The sequence below is a fragment of the Sceloporus occidentalis genome, unplaced genomic scaffold (genome assembly GCF_023333645.1).
Source record: "Sceloporus occidentalis isolate IW3139 unplaced genomic scaffold, rSceOcc1.0.p SCAF_95, whole genome shotgun sequence".
In the NCBI taxonomy this organism is placed as follows: Eukaryota; Metazoa; Chordata; class Lepidosauria; order Squamata; family Phrynosomatidae; genus Sceloporus; species Sceloporus occidentalis.
Window position 1 is genome coordinate 150763 of NW_028317075.1, and position 17254 is coordinate 168016.

Here is a 17254-nt window from a genome sequence, read left to right on the forward strand (position 1 = left end):
CCCACTAGATAGATAAAATACTGTTTTACCATTCCACTTATGTGTATTTTAAGGGTGAGGCCTATAATTGGGTGCGGCCTATAATCGGGCCAATACAGTATAGCCATCAATGGATACAATATACGCAATTTAAAGAGCATGGAATACAATATGAATGACAAAGCTTAGCCTGTCAATATGGAAGATACCGTGAGGCTTTCAAAATTAACCATCAAAGAATTTACCATCAAAAACTTATGTTTAACTACTAATCATACATCCAAGATATTTTAACTATGCTGTGAGCCTTCTTTGTGCGTAATTATGTGTGCAGGCCATTCAGAGAGGATGCAAAGATCACTGCAGGAAATGCCACGTCTAGCTTTTTACTACTGCCCCTATAAAGACAACTCAAACCGAACAAGTGGGACTTTGAAAAATTTGTGAGGGAGCATAAACCGGGAGTTAAACCAGAGCTGCGGATTACACAAGATCATAAGTACCAATGTCACCAAGACTATATAATGTGGCATCAAGGAGCTCACTTGTTTTGAGAAGCTGGGCTCCGTTGACTTGCATGGTTTAATGCAGTACATGTATTCAACCTGCAGGGGGAGCACATGGTTCTCAGGAGGGTCTGGAGAGACCCTCTTGGAAAGTTGTTCATTTTTTAAAAAGAGGGCACCATCTTGCGAGAGGCAAAATCTCTCGCAGTGGCGCTTGTTACCACTCTCTGGTGCGGCCACAGTGCATCCTTGGATTTTGGTATCGCTGAATATCCATCTCTATGGTAGATCGCTTACTACACCTGTTTAAAGTCATGAAGTGCCAGGCATGTCAATTGTCGCCAACGGGATGATTTTCCATGACGTGCCTTGCGCGTGAATTGTTGTGAAAGGGGTTAAAGTATTTAAATACGCATTCTTAGCCCCTTAGTGGGGCTATTATGGACAGTACGAACAGTGCCCTCATCTCTTTATTTTTAAAACAAATTGTTATCGTGTGCGATGCTTTTTTTACTGACTGTTGTAACAACGCTACGGAATCTGCTGGTGCTATTTGAATAAATGCAATATAATGTAAATACAGAATGGTCCCGCTGAAAATCAGTTAACCTGGTAGACCTTATCCTACCAAACTTAGTTTTCCTTTTTGACTCGACTATTATATACAGCATAATAGTGGAGAGGGCTGTATTTGGGATACTGTATTCCATAAAATCGCTTCCTCACAATTCTAAAACATGACTGTGAGCTTTATACAAGTTTGGTTATGTTCCGAATATCACACTCCCCGTCAGGCAGCTGCTGCAGTAGTGTCAGTTGCCCGAACTTGGCAGAACGCGTTGGTTTGCTCATCTACTCTGTTTGACTCCAATCAAGACCCGTAGCGACGTCATCGGCCGATAGCAGATCCTACATGGTGGTTTCCAGGGATGTACACACGTGTGCTAGTTCGTGAAAATCGTAATAGTAAAGTTATACAGTAATTCACGCGCCTGACTTTGATTATCCACGCGTATTAGGCTATTGTAGGGTTGTGTTTGAAATCGCCACCATGTCCGGGAGAAATAACAACAAGCTGCCGACCAACCTGCCACAGCTGCAGAACCTCATAAAGAGAGACCCGGCTTCTTATACTGAAGAGGTGAGAGCACTGATCACTGTTAACCCTTGCTTGGCTATAACTACCATTCATATATCATTCATCCTGATGGGGGGGGTCCTAATTCGGTGTACATGTCATAAGATATGACCACCACGTAGCAGAGTCATTGAATTCCTTGCTTGTCACATGTAGAGGGGAATTTGTCGTTCATAACAGTGGATTTGCAATTCTCTGGTTTTTGGGACTACTGCTCCCATCAGCCTAAGGACCATTTGGATTGCTAAAAGTTGGGTCATGGAAATTGTACAGCCTATGGAGAGCTGTTCCCGATATTTACTGACTGCATCCCAATGTGTCATCAAAGTGATATTTTTAACCATTACCTGAGTATACTTTTCTGTTTCCAAGGCAAACAATACCTGTCAAAACCTTTTTCATGCATTTAACAATATATCATTATTTATTCAATCAACACTTAGATGTAAACGTAGTCCTGTCTGTAAAAGAGGTTTGCTGCTCACTTGGTTCAATTTTAATACCGCAAAATAAACACACCAATCTATTTTTCTGGGGCCATGAATCACGGTGACGTTTTATATTGATTATAGTATGCCGAGGCAGTGATTTGTGGGGTCTCTTCACGAAATCGGAGAATTAGCAGGTTACTGGATTACGTATTGGTCTCAAGGTTGCAGCTCTCATGTATATTTCCTAAAACTGGCCTGCTTCGCGTTATAAAGGGCCAACCCTAGTGATGATCTCCTGTAGGAAGTGCTGAGCGGACCCTGTATAACACATGGTTAAATCTGAGTTGACGTCTAGTGATTTGTTTCCCCTCTGTATTCGTACAGTATGGAATAGCACGGTGAAATACCGTATTTGCTCGATTATAAGACGAGGTTTTTTTCAGAGCAAATGCTCTGGAAAAATACCCCTCGTCTTCTAATCGGGGTCGTCTTCTAATCAGACCTCAAATAGAGTCTGATTAGGAGACTAAGATCCAGATCCCCCGCACCGCTGCAGGGGACCTGGATCCTCCTGTCTCACCCCCCCCCCCATCATACACACTTACCGGTGCTTCCTGCTGTATTGCCGGGGCAGCGGGTTGACGTCTACGCGATCCGCGTAGACAACGTCCGCTGCAGCCGGAAGGAGGTGTGGCTAGCAGCGGGGGTTGTCTGCGTCCGTCGCGTAGACCTTCCCCAACTGTCAGAGATCTCTGATCTCTGACAGCCGGGGAAAGTATACGCGACGGACGCATACAAACCCCCGCTGCCAACTCCACCTCCTTCCGGCTGCAGCAGAAGGCGACGTCAACCCGCTGCCCCGGCTGGAAGCACCGGTAAGAGAGGGCTGAGAGGAGAGAGGGGAGGGGGGGGAGAGAGTGTGTGTGTGTGTGTTAGTTAAATGGGGGCATAGGGCATTTCTGGAGTGGCGTTAAGGGGGCATTTAATAGAGCACTCTGCCTCCTGAAATGCCTTATACCTCCCTATATGCCACTCTGCCCCATAATATGCCTTTTAACCCCCTAAATGCCAGAGTGGCATATAGGGGTATAAGGCATTTCTGGAGGCAGAGTGCTCTATACAATGCCTTTTAACTCCCTTAATGCCACTCTGCCTCCTGAAATGCCTTATACCTCCCTATATGCCACTCTGCCCCATAATATGCATTTTAACCCCCTAAATGCCAGAATGGGATATAGGGGTATAAGGCATTTCTGGAGGCAGAGTGGCATATAGGGGGTCAAAAGGCATACCATGGGGCACAGTGGCATATAGAGAGTTAAAAGGCATATCATGGGCCACAGTGCCATATTGGTGTGGCAAGCCTGGGGGCAGATGTGCGTAACTGGGGGACAGGCTGGAAAATACAAGAAATAAAAACAAAAAAAATATTTTTCTCAATCATAGCTTTTATTAAAAAAAATAGTTTACATGAATTAACATTTACTGGTAAAACTTTTTTCCTTTAGGGTCGTCTTATATTCAGGCTTTTTCTTTTTTCCTAAGTTAATATTCAGATTTTGGGGGGTCGTCTTATAATCAGGGTCGTCTTATAATCGAGCAAATACGGTATACTGATGCCTGCAGATCATTGCTTCAGCGAGCATCGAGAAATCCTGTGTGACCTCAGGAAATATTCTCTATTAGATTTTATTTGTTTAAAACAATTTGTTTCGGGGGGGGGGTTAATGGTTCTATACAATTGTAACAGTGCACCATGTATTAATCCTGACCACCAAACCTTATATCTGTATATGTTTTTTGTAGTTTTTACAACAGTATAATCACTACCTGTCCAATGTCGAAGTCTTCAAGCTTCAACCGGATAAAGCCAACAAGGAGCTGGCTACACTGGTGATGTTCATGTCTCAGGTGAGTGGCTCAATAAATGGTGGCACCTTTTAATGAATACTTCTATCGCAAATAGAAGATATTGGTGTTTTATATACTATTTAAGGGGTACTTATTAGATTATAAATAACTTTTCAAAGAGATTCTGCCGTTTCCTTTTTTTTATTTTAATTTTTTTTAACAGTTCTCATTTTTGCTTACTATAATTTTTTCAAGCAGCAGCATGTTAGCCAATTATGTGTTCTAGCTCTCTTATCTTAGCCCAATTTACTATAAAAAAACACAAAAAAAAACACCCTCAACCATACTTCCTATGGTGGAAAAAAAAATTAGAATGGCTCAGCCTTAATCACCCAACCTGATTTGGAGGAACCAACTTTATCAGCATTTCTAAAAAGAATCGGCTTAAGAGTGGTGTTTAAGTAAAGAAAGTCAGCCAAAATATCAGAAGACTGACAACAATGGCAGCCTCCAGCTGTGCAGGCAAACAAAGTTTATTGGAGTAAAATGAAATAAAACCTGGTTTACATTAAAGTCAGCCTTTATTGAAGTAAACACCACCATGTTGTTTACTGAAGAATTAAAATACTTTTTTTTTTTCTTCCCCATGTGGCTTCCCCTTTTGCAGCCTGTTCGAATGGCCGCTTTTGAAAAGTCCCATAGTAATGCCACTTGTTACCCACATCTGCATGCGTAGAAATTCACGTTTTGGTACACAGGAGACGTCTCATTTTAAATATATATATATATATATATATATATATATATATATATATATATATATATAGTACTTGTTTGTTGCTGGGGAGTAGATGTTTTCAGACAGAACCGTTTAGAATTCTGGGGTCACTCAGTCCGTGTCAGCCATGATGGCATAATATTGTCTTTTAACCGTGAAATCTTTCTTTTTTTGTTGTTGTTTGTTTTAGACTGCTCATTGTTATCCACGTCAGCTTGAAAATTTCCCGGAGCAGATGAAATCGCTACTTTATTCATATCACACAGTTATGGAGCCAGACCTCAGAATGGTATATTTATCCAACCCAGCCTTATTTTCTTTTATTTCATACCTGTGAGCACAGTGTAAGCTAAAAGACTTATCTTCCATCAAATGCTACTTTTCTATATTTAGTTTTCTTTTAATCACCTTAACAAGATTCTTATGTATGTTTAATTGTGTTTGCTTCTTGATAACGCGTATTAGCTAGGGCTAAATGTGGTTACTGTATTTGTTTTTATTCTACAGACACTCTGCAAAGCTTTAATCATGCTGAGAAACAAGGATTTGATCAACCCCTCGATTATCCTGGAGCTTTTTTTTGAGCTTCTGAGATGTCCCGATAAACTTCTGCGAAAAGTAAGTTTGAATGAAGCAAAGATGAGAAAATATATGTATAATGCTTTTTCACCTAGCGTTGCCTTATAACAGCACTGGGCAACATGTAACTCGCAACAGCTCTAGAAGGTGGCATGTGTTATTGAATTTTACTTTCGTTGTTTTACTCTCTGGCGTTTATTCAGCTCCCTGGCTTAGCTATGCATTGTGAAAGGCCCCAGGGAGCTTTTGGAAGAAGAGTATAGTTGATCCTGTATAATGCATCAGAGTTATTCTGCTAATTTTATGAAAACCTCCAAACCCACTGAACAATACATCATGCAGGACCAGACACTGCATCACATGAATATTTTTCTTTTTGATGGATGTTTTGTTCCAAGTGCCGCAATGCTAACAAACTGGTAGCAGTTCTTGGAGAAATATTATTTGCACCATCAATAGAAATCCTTCCATCCTCCCATGGGGCATGTTTCCTTTGATCAAAGAGGGTTATACATTGTGTCTTGGAAGTGCATGAGCTTTCATTAATAATACATTTGTTGAAAGAAGGATGTGAATAGTGGGGGCAATGCGAGTGCTGTGACATTTAAGGGTTAATGTCTTTCTTATGATCTCCCTCGTTTTTGTATAATGCGAGGACATTGTTCTGGTTTATTATTTTCCACATTAGCATATCCATTATTACTGTGAGTGACGTAGTTAATGATCTGCTGCTTTTCTTTTCTTAGACATTATACACCCACATTGTGACTGACATAAAGAATATAAATGCCAAACACAAGAACAACAAAGTAAATACGGTAAGTTACATCCATTCCTTTTCACCCCCTCTCGCCTGTTGGCAGTTTCTCCAAATGATTCCCTCTTTTTTTTTTTTTTTTGTTCCCTTTCTTGTAGACGCTACAAAATTTCATGTATACTATGCTTAGGGACAACAATGTGATTGCTGCAAAGATGTCTCTAGATGTCATGATTGAGCTGTACAGAAGAAATATCTGGTAAGAGAACATATATTGAGTAGTCTATGACCCGTTTTATTATTATGGCAAGCTATAAACCAATGTTGTTAATGAAATCTATTGTTATATAATGTCTGTGTGCGTATTATATACTGTGTGTGTGTGTGTGTATATATATATATATATATATAAAATATATATCACACGTGGCTCCCATAGAGCAAATCTAGCCACTGGTTTAAGTGATGACATCCATATCTACCTATCCTCTCCTGATTCATTTCAAAATCTTACTTTCAAAGGCCTTCACAGTTCTTCCCCCACTTACATCTCATCACTGTAAATATGCTCCTGACTGGTCTCTCTGCTAATCCAATGATCTCCTTCTGTCCTCTTCTGTAATTTTAAGCTTCTCAAGGGCTGCCCCATCCCCTGGAATGCCCTCCATTGGCCCTATCCGTCTCTCCCCCTGCCTTCGATCCTTCAAAAAAATCCTTAAGACCCACTTTTTTTAAGGAAGCTTACAACATAGCACATTAACGCCCTCCCATATTCCTTCAGCTCACCTTTCCTAGTCCCTCTCCTGCAATACTTTTACTAGTGCTCCAACCCTAATAACGGCACTTTTACTTCTTATGTAATACACCCTAACTCCCTCTAGATTGTAAGCTCACTTGAGCAGGGCCCTCCTTATCTGTTTCTGTATGTCATCTTTGTTATTTTATATACTAATTATGTCATGTGTACCCTTTGCACAACTCTGAAGACTCCTAATAATAAACATACAGGAAACAATATAAATTGTGGTTTAACATTTGTTTTTGCGTGTTCTAGGAATGATGCAAAAACAGTCAATGTGATCGCTACAGTCTGCTTTTCTAAGGTTACCAAGGTAAGACATCACTAGCATGCATTGACATTGACAATGTGTCTTGTAATTTAGAAGGTGATTAGTGACGATATCCTGCTTTATCCAGTTAGTGATTTAGTGGGAACTATGTATAATCTTTAAAACATCTATTTAGTTCTAGACCCACCAGTGTTACCTGACCCTCTAACAATTTGTATAGAAGGGGGGGGGGGATAACTATTTGTGTTTAAAACCATTATATGTGTATATAAAAAAGTTAATGACATTATGTGTAGGTAGAAATAAGATAGTGATTTATGTAGGTTAAAACGCATTCTCCAAGCTCTACTGTATGTGGCAATAAGACCACTTGATGGTTTCCTGTGAGGTCCAGACTTGTTCAGATCGTACATAGATCGCTATTACAATCAGCATTACAGAGATGACTAGTAAACTCACTTTCAAGCACCAAGGTTCAGAGTTTACTTTCATTTTAAGGTTTTTGTCGCAGACTTCTCAACACCATGGTTCATCAATGTATGTTAAACAGATATGTCTGCGCTGATGTATGAAGACAATTCATAAATGTGTAGGATTTCTTTAACCATAGATTCTTGTTGCCGCGCTGAAATTCTTTCTGGGAAAAGATGAGGATGAGAAGAAAGACAGCGACTCTGAATCAGAGGTTAGAACTGCTTTCATGTCGTTTATTGGGTTTTATGGAGTTGCCTTGATTTAGTTTATTACATTTAGAAGCTTGCATTTGGTGAACTTTCATTACAACTTGTCTCTGTTTTTGGCCCATTTATAGAAACTATGCATGTAGTTTTGTTATTAACCATACTGTGTCCAGAAAAAAAACAACCTTTCTATGAGGTCTGGTGGCTTGTATTCATTTTCATAGCTGGAATTGAGACCATGTAATGCCCATGAGAAAAGCCATTATCTTTTCCTTGCACTCAGCACTGCATGTTGTTATTTGAATACTAGCTACCCTGCATGTCCTTTAATATGTGTTGACACCGAGTATATAACTTATCATATAACTTATTTAATTGCAGGATGAAGGCCCCACTGCCCGAGATCTAATGGTCAGATACTCTACTAGCAAGAAGAATACAAAAAGCAAGAAGAAACTGGAGAAGGCTATGAAGGTCCTAAGGGTAAGTGTGGATATATTAAAATATGCAACATAATGAACGGCAAGCAACAATATGAGAGGCTTGTCGGACAATAAAAAGGTCTTAAAAAGTCCTCGTCTGTGTGGTTAGTGCATTTTGTTTTTGGCTTACTGTGATTTGTTAGGATGGCCAAAGAGTTCAAGGTTTAACTCATTTTTAAATGAAAATCAAAAGAAACGATTAAACGAGTAACAAAAGAAGGCAGGATACTTTATGGTTTAGAATGTGTGACTCCATCATAGGTCCCTGTGGATGGGAGTCTGATTACATATAGAGTTATGGAGTGATAAGGATTCAGCATTAAAACTTCCATTCTTATTTGGATCTCCCTATGAATATATGTAGTCCTTTCAAGGTATATAGAGATTACACCTCTAGTTTGTAATGTTTTTTTTTGTTGTTTTTTTTTTTTCAAATATACATCCTTGTGTATGTGAAACGTGACACTTTAAACAACACATTTGTATTAAAAACCCTGGGGGTAGCTAGGATATAGACATTCAGGTGCAGCATACATTGGGACTATGCTCTAGGGCGGAATTCTAAATGTGGAGAAGTTGGTTGAAACATCCCCTTGATTTCAGTAGTAGATGCCCCAAATTACTCTTCATGTTGTCATTTAATTGAAATAGCAAATGTTGAAAGCACCTACAAAAGACCTCATTGCCCATTGGTTTCTCTCACAATAAAAGAAGCCGTTCTAACGTTTTTTTACTCGCATTCATTTTACAGAAACATAAGAAGAAGCGAAAGCCGGAGATATTTAACTTTTCAGCCATTCACTTGGTACATGATCCACAAGGTTAGCTCTGCGCCGCAACATCTATTCACTAAAAATACAGCTTCACAACAGCACCACCCTGTATTCTGTAGAACACACTTGCACATAATATGCCATGCATTCAGGAAGTTCAATGTTTATAGAATGGAATATACCGAATTTGCTCGATTATAAGACGAGGTTTTTTCAGAGCAAATGCTCTGAAAAATACCCTTCGTCTTCTAATCGGGGTCTTCTTATAATCAGACCTCAAATAGAGGTCTGACTATGAGACTAAGATCCAGATTCCCCGCACCGCTGCAGGGGACCTGGATCCTCCTGTCTCACCCCCCACACACACTTACCAGTGTTTCCAATTTCCTGCTGTATACCGGGGCAGCGGGTTGACGTCCACGCCATTCGCGTAGACAACTTCCGCTGCAGCCGGATGGAGGTGTGGCTAGCAGCGGGGGTTGTCTGCGTCCATCGCTTAGACCTTCCCCGACTGTTAGAGATCAGAGTTCCCTGATCTCGAACAGCCGGGGAAGGTCTGCGCGATGGACGCAGACGATCCCCGCTGCTAACCACACCTCCTTCCCGGCTGCAGCATAAGGAAGACTGCTGCCCTGGTATACAGCAGGAAATTAGAAGCACCGGTAAGTGTGTGTGGGGTGGGGGAGTGTTAAATGGGGGGGGAGACAGAAGGAAGACTGCTGCCCCGGTATACAGCAGGAAATTGGAAGCACCGGTAAGTGTGTGTGTGTGTGTGGGGGGGGGGTGTTAAATGGGGCATAGGGCATTTCTGGAGGCAGAGTGCTCTATGAAATGCCTTTTAACCCCCTGAACGCCAGTCTGCCTCCTGAAATGCCATAATATGCCTTTTAACCCCCTAAATGCCAGAGTGGCATATAGGGGTATAAGGCATTTCTGGAGGCAGAGTGGCACATAGGGGGTTAAAAGGCATATCATGGGGCACAGTGGCATATAGAGGGTTAAAAGGCATATCATGGGCCACAGTGCCATATTGGAGTGGCAAGCCTGGGGGCAGATGTGCGTAACTGGGGGGCAGGTTGGAAAATACAAGGAAATAAAAACCAAAAAATATTTTTCTCAATCATAGATTTTATTAAAAAATTTAATAGTTTACATGAATTAACATTTACTGGTAAAACTTTTTTCCTATAGGGTCGTCTTATATTCAGGTTTTTTCTTTTTTTCCTAAATTAATATTCAGATTTTGGGGGGTCGTCTTATAATCAGGGTCGTTTTATAATCAAGCAAATACGGTATATAAGTATTGTTACACACCTGACTTCCAAGCCAGCAAAGTAACGCCACTCATTTGAGTGTCACATTCCACCCCCCCCCCCCCAACAGCATGTTGTCATATTCTGCCAAGATAACCTCCTGCCCCTGCACGGCAATGAAAATACAGTGGTTAATACACTGGCCTTTAAAGACAGATTACCAGTGAAATTATCCTGATGCCAGGACTGTTCTGGTAAATTTATAACGCGTGTTAATTGGAATTTTTCCGTATCTGCTGAATGTTATTGCAGATTTTGCAGAGAAGCTGTTGAAGCAGCTGGAGACCTCCAAGGAAAGATTTGAGGTTAAGATGATGCTTATGGATTTGATCTCCAGGCTGGTTGGGATCCATGAGGTAAGAATATGCCCTTAAAACGTTCAATTTTTCATTACTAAATGCATTAGCTTATGCAGAAGAAACATTACTCTAGTTCATACCTCCTGATATCACTGGCTTATAAACAACCAGAACAAAGCAGGACACCTGGGCATGGTTCCTTCAGTGCAACTTAGCCCTTCTTGCAGGGGAAAATAGCTAGGACTTGCCCATTGTAAATCTCAAGATTTATTGAACAAACCTATTCCTCCAAACCCTCTTTTTTGTAATCACATGTTGCTTCTAATATCATTTTATACTAACTGAATATCTAATTTTTTTCACAGTTATTCCTCTTTAATTTCTACCCATTTCTGCAAAGATTCCTCCAGCCGCATCAAAGAGGTAAGCTATACGGCAAGCGTGTATGCAAGTCAACGCTGTCGATAAAATACCTTACAGAGAATTAATTCATAGTGTCAGAAATTGGTAATATGATTTTTTTTTTATGTATAAATGTAACAAACATAAACTGGAACAAATCTATGGCGTTCTTGTATACATTCTATATTAACCACACTTTCTGGTCTCTCAGAGGTAACAAAGATTCTTCTGTTTGCTGCACAAGCCACCCATAAGTTGGTACCGCCGGAGGTAACTTAACTTATTTCACTTTATTTTTTTAATTACCATGGTAGTTGTGCTGCCTGCCTTTTACAATAACTATAACATTCCAAACTTTTTTTTCATCTGCCATGTGCTGTAATTATTATTATTTATAGTTTTGTATAGCGCCATCAAATTCCATAGCGCTGTACAATGGGTGGAGTAATGCTAGGTTATGCCTATTACTTATTCATGTGCATTATGGTAATGCCTTAGTAATCCTTTACTACCAGGCCATTATCATAGCTGCTTGTATGAAACAATGTGGATTGAATTCGGACATAAAGCCTAAGATTTGTCTTTGGCTGGAATCCTGTATAACATCCTCCTTTTCTTATTTTTGTGTGTTCTGGATTTGTATGGAATAAAATCAGTAGGGATTTTCAAGCAGTTATACCCTTCTGCTTATCTGTAACAATCATACCAATCATACTTTCAGCTAGCTTCCCTTGGTAAAGTAATACTGTTCCCACAAGAATACTTAACACTTGAATGCAGCGGTTAATTAAAGACTGAAGATTTTGCAAAAGCTAGTAAAAAAAACATGCATGCATTTTTTAAAGGTTTCAATGAAACCAGTAGATGCAAAAAATAACGTATTCAGAAAAGGGCAAAAATGGGTCCCGCCTCACTGACATAAACCTTGTTACATCAGACATTCAAATTGGACAAGAAGGTTGCCTAGAACTTAAAAAGAAAACCGCGTGGCGCTATATGGTCATATGTCTATTAGTATTTCCGTAGAATAAGTGTGCTGGTGTTTAAAAAAAAAAATAAAAAAAAAAATAATTATAAGTGTTGCTTTTATTTATTTTTGGAAAGAGAACAAGTTATGACATATATTCCCATGTAATACTGCTATAGTTTGGAACATGTATTTCTCCTCTAATGTCAGTAAAATAAATTGTATGTATAGTTATTTAATATATATACATCATTTACATATGATCTCACATTACTTGCCAGTGGTTAATAATAGTTTATTTATCCTCCAGATTTCCCAGTCTGTGGTGATGACGATAGCCAATAACTTTGTTACAGACAGGAACTCGGGAGAGGTGATGACTGTTGGGTCTGTACACTTTTATTTTTCTCCTTTCTTTCATACGACACATCACGTCGGGCTTAACGGACACTAATTTACAGTATGGAGAATCTCTATGATTTACCTGTCTAATGTCATAGCTGATTTTTTGTTTTTGTTTTTGTTTTGGTAGACTCCTAATAAAGATTCCATGTTAAGGTCATTTCGATCATTTAATGGAGAAAAAAAATGTTAGAACAAGAGGGTCAAATGTTTAGACGTAATGTAAGGAAGTTTTACTTTACTGAGATGGTGGTAGATAAATGGAACAGCTCCCGTCAGAAGTGGTAGAGGCTAATACAGTAAGGGAATTTAAACATGCATGGGAAGGCAAAAGCTACCCCGAATCTAGGACAAGATCTAATTAAGACCTGAGTCTTACAACAGGGAAAATGCACAGACTAGATGGGCCGAATGGTTCTTATCTGCAGTCAGATTGCTTTTATGTTAGGATTATATTTGAAACAAGCAAGGGGACTGCCATGGGAAGAGCGGCCCAGATATTGTGGTCATGTGGATTGTAAGCCATGTTTAAGATGGGAGTCATTATATCATACGTACAATATATAGCATATGTAAAAAAAAATAAGCACATCTGTTGTGCGTGTCATTGCCCCTGAATTGTTAGTTATACCTTTTTTTTTATGTAACATAAAGATGTTCTACTTTACTGGGAGGGAAGTAGATAAAAGGAACAGTCTCCCAGCAGAAGTAACGGAAGCTAATACAGTAAGAGAATTTAAATGGTCATGGGAAAGACATAAAGCGTTCCTCACTATAGGACATGTCCAAAGACTGAGTGGTTTAAACCCCTTATGCCAGGGAAAATGGGCAGATCTGATGGGCTAAATGGTTTTTAACTGCCATCAAATGCCTTAATACACACCTCACTTCATTATAAATTGTGATTACGGGAGATCACAGCCCCCTTCCTGTGTTTTCATTTCTTTTAGTCTGTCTGGGGATATAAATGATGTATACTTAAAGAGAATCATGTCCTGGAAAAATTTTATTTCAGTTTTTAAACAGTTTTTTTCTATGCAATGCTTAGGGGTGAAAAATTGTTTAGTTTTCTTGGGTGGGGGGGGCTGGCAGCTTTTCCATTTTAATCCATGTTGTATATTCTCAATCCTATTTTATTCATAACTCTTACTATTATGTCTGTGGTTTAATTCTGCAGCATCAATGCGATCAAGGAGTTGACAGCTCGATGCCCATTAGCAATGACGGAAGAACTGCTTCAAGATCTGGCCCAGTATAAAACCCATAAGGATAAAAGTAAGATTGTCTATTTTACTGGCTTTTCTCAGTAAATGCATGACCTGTGTTTTTTAGTCAGTTTTCATTCTGCCAGTTTTCAAATCCTGAGTGAATCACTATGATGTCATACTTAACATATATGCCTCTAAAAATTAGGAGAAAATATATTTGAATATGTAGGTAAAAAAGGAGTTTGGACATAATTGGTATGAGGCATTTGTAATTAAAATGATCTGAACCTTTTTAAATACACTGTAAATCATGTGATAAATACAATATATTATCCTTGCTAAATTTTCTTACGCAAGTTGTGTTAAGTGTTCTAAAGTGTGGCATGAAGTTACCATTGCTTGTGATATTTTGGCAGCGTGCCAACAAATACAATAACATATATAAATATATATTGAAAATAATATAATGTGTTTGCATCAGATGTGTCCATGTCTTCAAGAAGTTTGATACACCTCTTCCGATCATTAAATCCTGAAATGTTGCAAAAGAAATTCAGGGTGAGTATTTGCATATGTTGGATATAGACTCATGGCAATTCTTTTTAAGAACTTTGTGTAACCGATCGCATTATCTGTGATGTGACTATGTAATGTACAAGGACCCTATAAACCTACAGCACTGTAAAATCACGATATGATACTTCATAAATAAAAAATAATTTTACAGGGAAAACCCACAGAAGCATCGACAGAAGCGAAAATTCATGCATACGGAGAATTGGTTGCAAGAGACTATATTCCTGGGGCTGAGGTGCTGGAGGTTGAAAAAGAAGTGAATGAAGGAGAAGAGGATGGTAAATGAGCAATAACTTTTTGTACGTTTTGGTGATATTATGTTTTCAAAGGTAAATATAAATAAAAGTAACGTGTTTGTAGATGGCTGGGAAAGTGCAAGTCTCAGTGACGATGATGAGGATGGCGAATGGATTGATGTTCATCACTCTTCTGATGAAGAACAGCAGGAAGTTGTAAGTATTGAGACAATTTTTATATATAAAAAGGTTATAAGGAATGTATTTTAAACCTATTTTACCTAATCCTTTCTTTAAAATAAAGCTTTGAAACTGTTATTATGCAGGGGGGCAATAACCTCTGTGTCTAGGCAGTGGTGTATAGAGAACATTGTCATAGGCCTGACCCAGGACCTACTTTTTTTTTTTTGTCAAGTAGACCCATATATACAATAAAACATTTTTCCAGTGATTCTCATGTCACTGATCGCTGGAAAAAAAAACCCACTAATTTGCTCTTTGCTGAGTCTCAGCTGTTTTGCATGGAGGATATTTTATGTAAGCGTTTGTGACTAGCACCCTTTTCTATCTGTAATCCATGCCTTTTTAACAATAAACCAATATAATTCCAAAGGCAGAGAAAATCCAGGCGATGCCAGTAGAAGAACGAAAAGTCAAGGCGGCAGCTGTCAGTGCTAGCAGACTGCTCACCCAGGAAGACTTCAAGAAGATTCGGATAGCTCAGATGGCCAAGGAAGTAAATGCTGCGCCGGGCAAATCCGAGAAGAGGAAAAACATCGAAATTGACAGCAGTGATGAAGAAAGAAAGTAAGTGTATCCTCATAACTGCGCGGAACACAAGCACATATTGATTGATGCGAAGGTTACAACAGAGATACGTTTTTCTAAATAAGAGGCAAAAATTTGATAAACAGTGTTAATATCAGTTGGGCAATGCTCATTGAACCAATTAATTGGTTATTATGGTGACCACGTTTCAAACTTTGCTCCAGATTCACTTAAATGCACTACCTCATTACAAGTTCAGTGAAGAGAAGAACCAGGCAAGGGTGCACATAAACAATATTGACCCCAACAGCAGCGCCATACATGTGCCCCGGGGCATAAAAACCTGTATGCCAGAGTGTATTTTGACTCTTTCCACAAATGCTGTGTAGCATCTTCGTAATAGAAAAGGAATTGAAATCTTGTTTTCCCCCCATAGGCCTGGGTTTAACTTTTTTTAAGCAGGTGTTTTCGTAGCAGACCCAAATTTACAAAGGAGAGGTTACATGTTTAGCATTTCTCTTAATTTTACACATCTTCAATAAATGGCCTGATCACAGTATTTCTTATCATTGCTTTAACTCAAGGGGCGAGCTGCTTTCTCTCCGCGATATCGAACATCTGCATAAGAAGCCAAAGTCTGATAAAGAAACAAGACTTGCCACCGTTCTGGTATGTACTTTGAACCTTGCTTCTTGATGATAAATTACATTTCTTTTTTTAGCTAATGCTCCCAGCAGCGCATACTAAGCTACCTATATAATCTGTTAAATTGTGTGGTGTTTTTTTTTCTTCTGTTTTCTTTAACATAGAGCCTTTTCTATGAAGTTTTAGTTCAGGTAGTTGCATTCAACAGTCTTTTTAATGTTTGTATTGTTTTAGTGGAATAGCAAGTTGACACACCATTCAGAAAGGAGGTCCTCCTAAAAATCTATAAAATCCAAAGTCCCAGTGGCAAATTTGTGTATCTTTCCAATTTCTACTCCATGACATGGTGTTCCTAATATATATATAATTTATCACATTTAGGCTGGTAGGACAGACCGCAAAGAATTTGTAAGGAAGAAGACAAAAATGAATCCTCATTCCAGCACCACCAACAAGGAAAAGAAGAAAAATAAAAGCTTCATGATGATGCGATACAGCCTGAATGTTCGATCCAAAAACAAACGTTCCTTCAGAGACAAGCAGGTAACGTCTTGACAGAATAGGGTCTTAAACGGAGGGCATACCCATAAAAAGATTTTGTTTGTTCAGTTGTTGAGTTTAGCAGATGGAGAAATTCATGTTCTGCTAACTCTACATTTTAGGAAATAAGTCATGTGTGCTCCAGCTGTAGTGACCATTGCAAGCTTGTATATCTTGTTATCAGCTCTTGTGCCTTATCCCAACGTGTTATCTGGATGCACTAACATGTAGCAAAGAGCCAGTTGGCCTATCCAATACATATTTTGGCCTTGTATTCCTCTTATGGTTCTATATATTTTTTAATTGTTTTAAATCCTACAAATTTGAGTAAATAGTCCTCCTTACCCCATGCCCATCTTTCTATTTTTACCGCTTAATCTGATGCCTTAGTATACTGTGTTGAACTAGCTCACTCACCCTCTCTGCCTTAATCTTTGATAATCAACTAAACCAAAAGTCCATTTTTAATCAGCTGTATACACCTAAAATTAATATCTATTTTTTTTTTTCTTAAGATTGCTTTGCGGGATGCACTTTTGAAGAAAAAGAAAAGGCTAATGAAATAACCGATGAAAGAACATCAAAACAAAAAAAAACTGTGGTCTTCATTTTTGTGTAACTCAAAAATGATTCTGTATTCCAAATGGATGCACTGTGGCATAATTGACCATTGGCTATGCCATCGCCACTTAAATTCTGAAGCATTCAAAATTACCTCCTTCATTATAGGGAAAATGTATCGGTGTGAAGACCTTTGTGTAAAAAAAAAAAAAAAAGAAAAGAAAATGCATCACTGATCCTGATTATAAAAACAACTGTATTTTGCTGCAAATGAAACATGTTTATAATGAATCTGTATTTTGTATTTTTGCTT

At 38.8% G+C, this 17254-nt stretch overlaps 1 protein-coding gene across 1 annotated transcript; it reads left to right on the forward strand.

The window, feature by feature from the left end:
• Positions 1 to 1536: 1536 nt before the first annotated feature.
• LOC149284283 (protein SDA1 homolog) lies at positions 1537 to 16946 on the forward strand. The gene is made up of 22 exons (XM_089496872.1): positions 1537 to 1626; positions 3861 to 3965; positions 4874 to 4972; positions 5191 to 5301; positions 6009 to 6080; positions 6178 to 6278; positions 7074 to 7131; positions 7700 to 7774; positions 8151 to 8252; positions 9003 to 9072; positions 10590 to 10693; positions 11002 to 11059; positions 11250 to 11308; positions 12316 to 12392; positions 13585 to 13682; positions 14097 to 14173; positions 14343 to 14469; positions 14552 to 14643; positions 15041 to 15234; positions 15780 to 15864; positions 16222 to 16383; positions 16896 to 16946. Exons 1-22 carry the CDS (start codon positions 1537 to 1539, stop codon positions 16944 to 16946), a joined length of 2067 nt encoding a protein of 688 aa, XP_089352998.1.
• The last annotated feature ends 308 nt before the right edge of the window (positions 16947 to 17254 follow it).

Bases quoted from the DNA above. Each gene is read 5' to 3' on its own strand.
- LOC149284283 (XM_089496872.1), top strand. From the start codon at position 1,537: ATGTCCGGGAGAAATAACAACAAGCTGCCGACCAACCTGCCACAGCTG. The intron at 3,966-4,873 runs GTGAGTGGCTCA...TGTTTGTTTTAG, and splicing joins TGGTGATGTTCATGTCTCAG to ACTGCTCATTGTTATCCACG. The intron at 6,279-7,073 runs GTAAGAGAACAT...TGCGTGTTCTAG, and splicing joins CTGTACAGAAGAAATATCTG to GAATGATGCAAAAACAGTCA.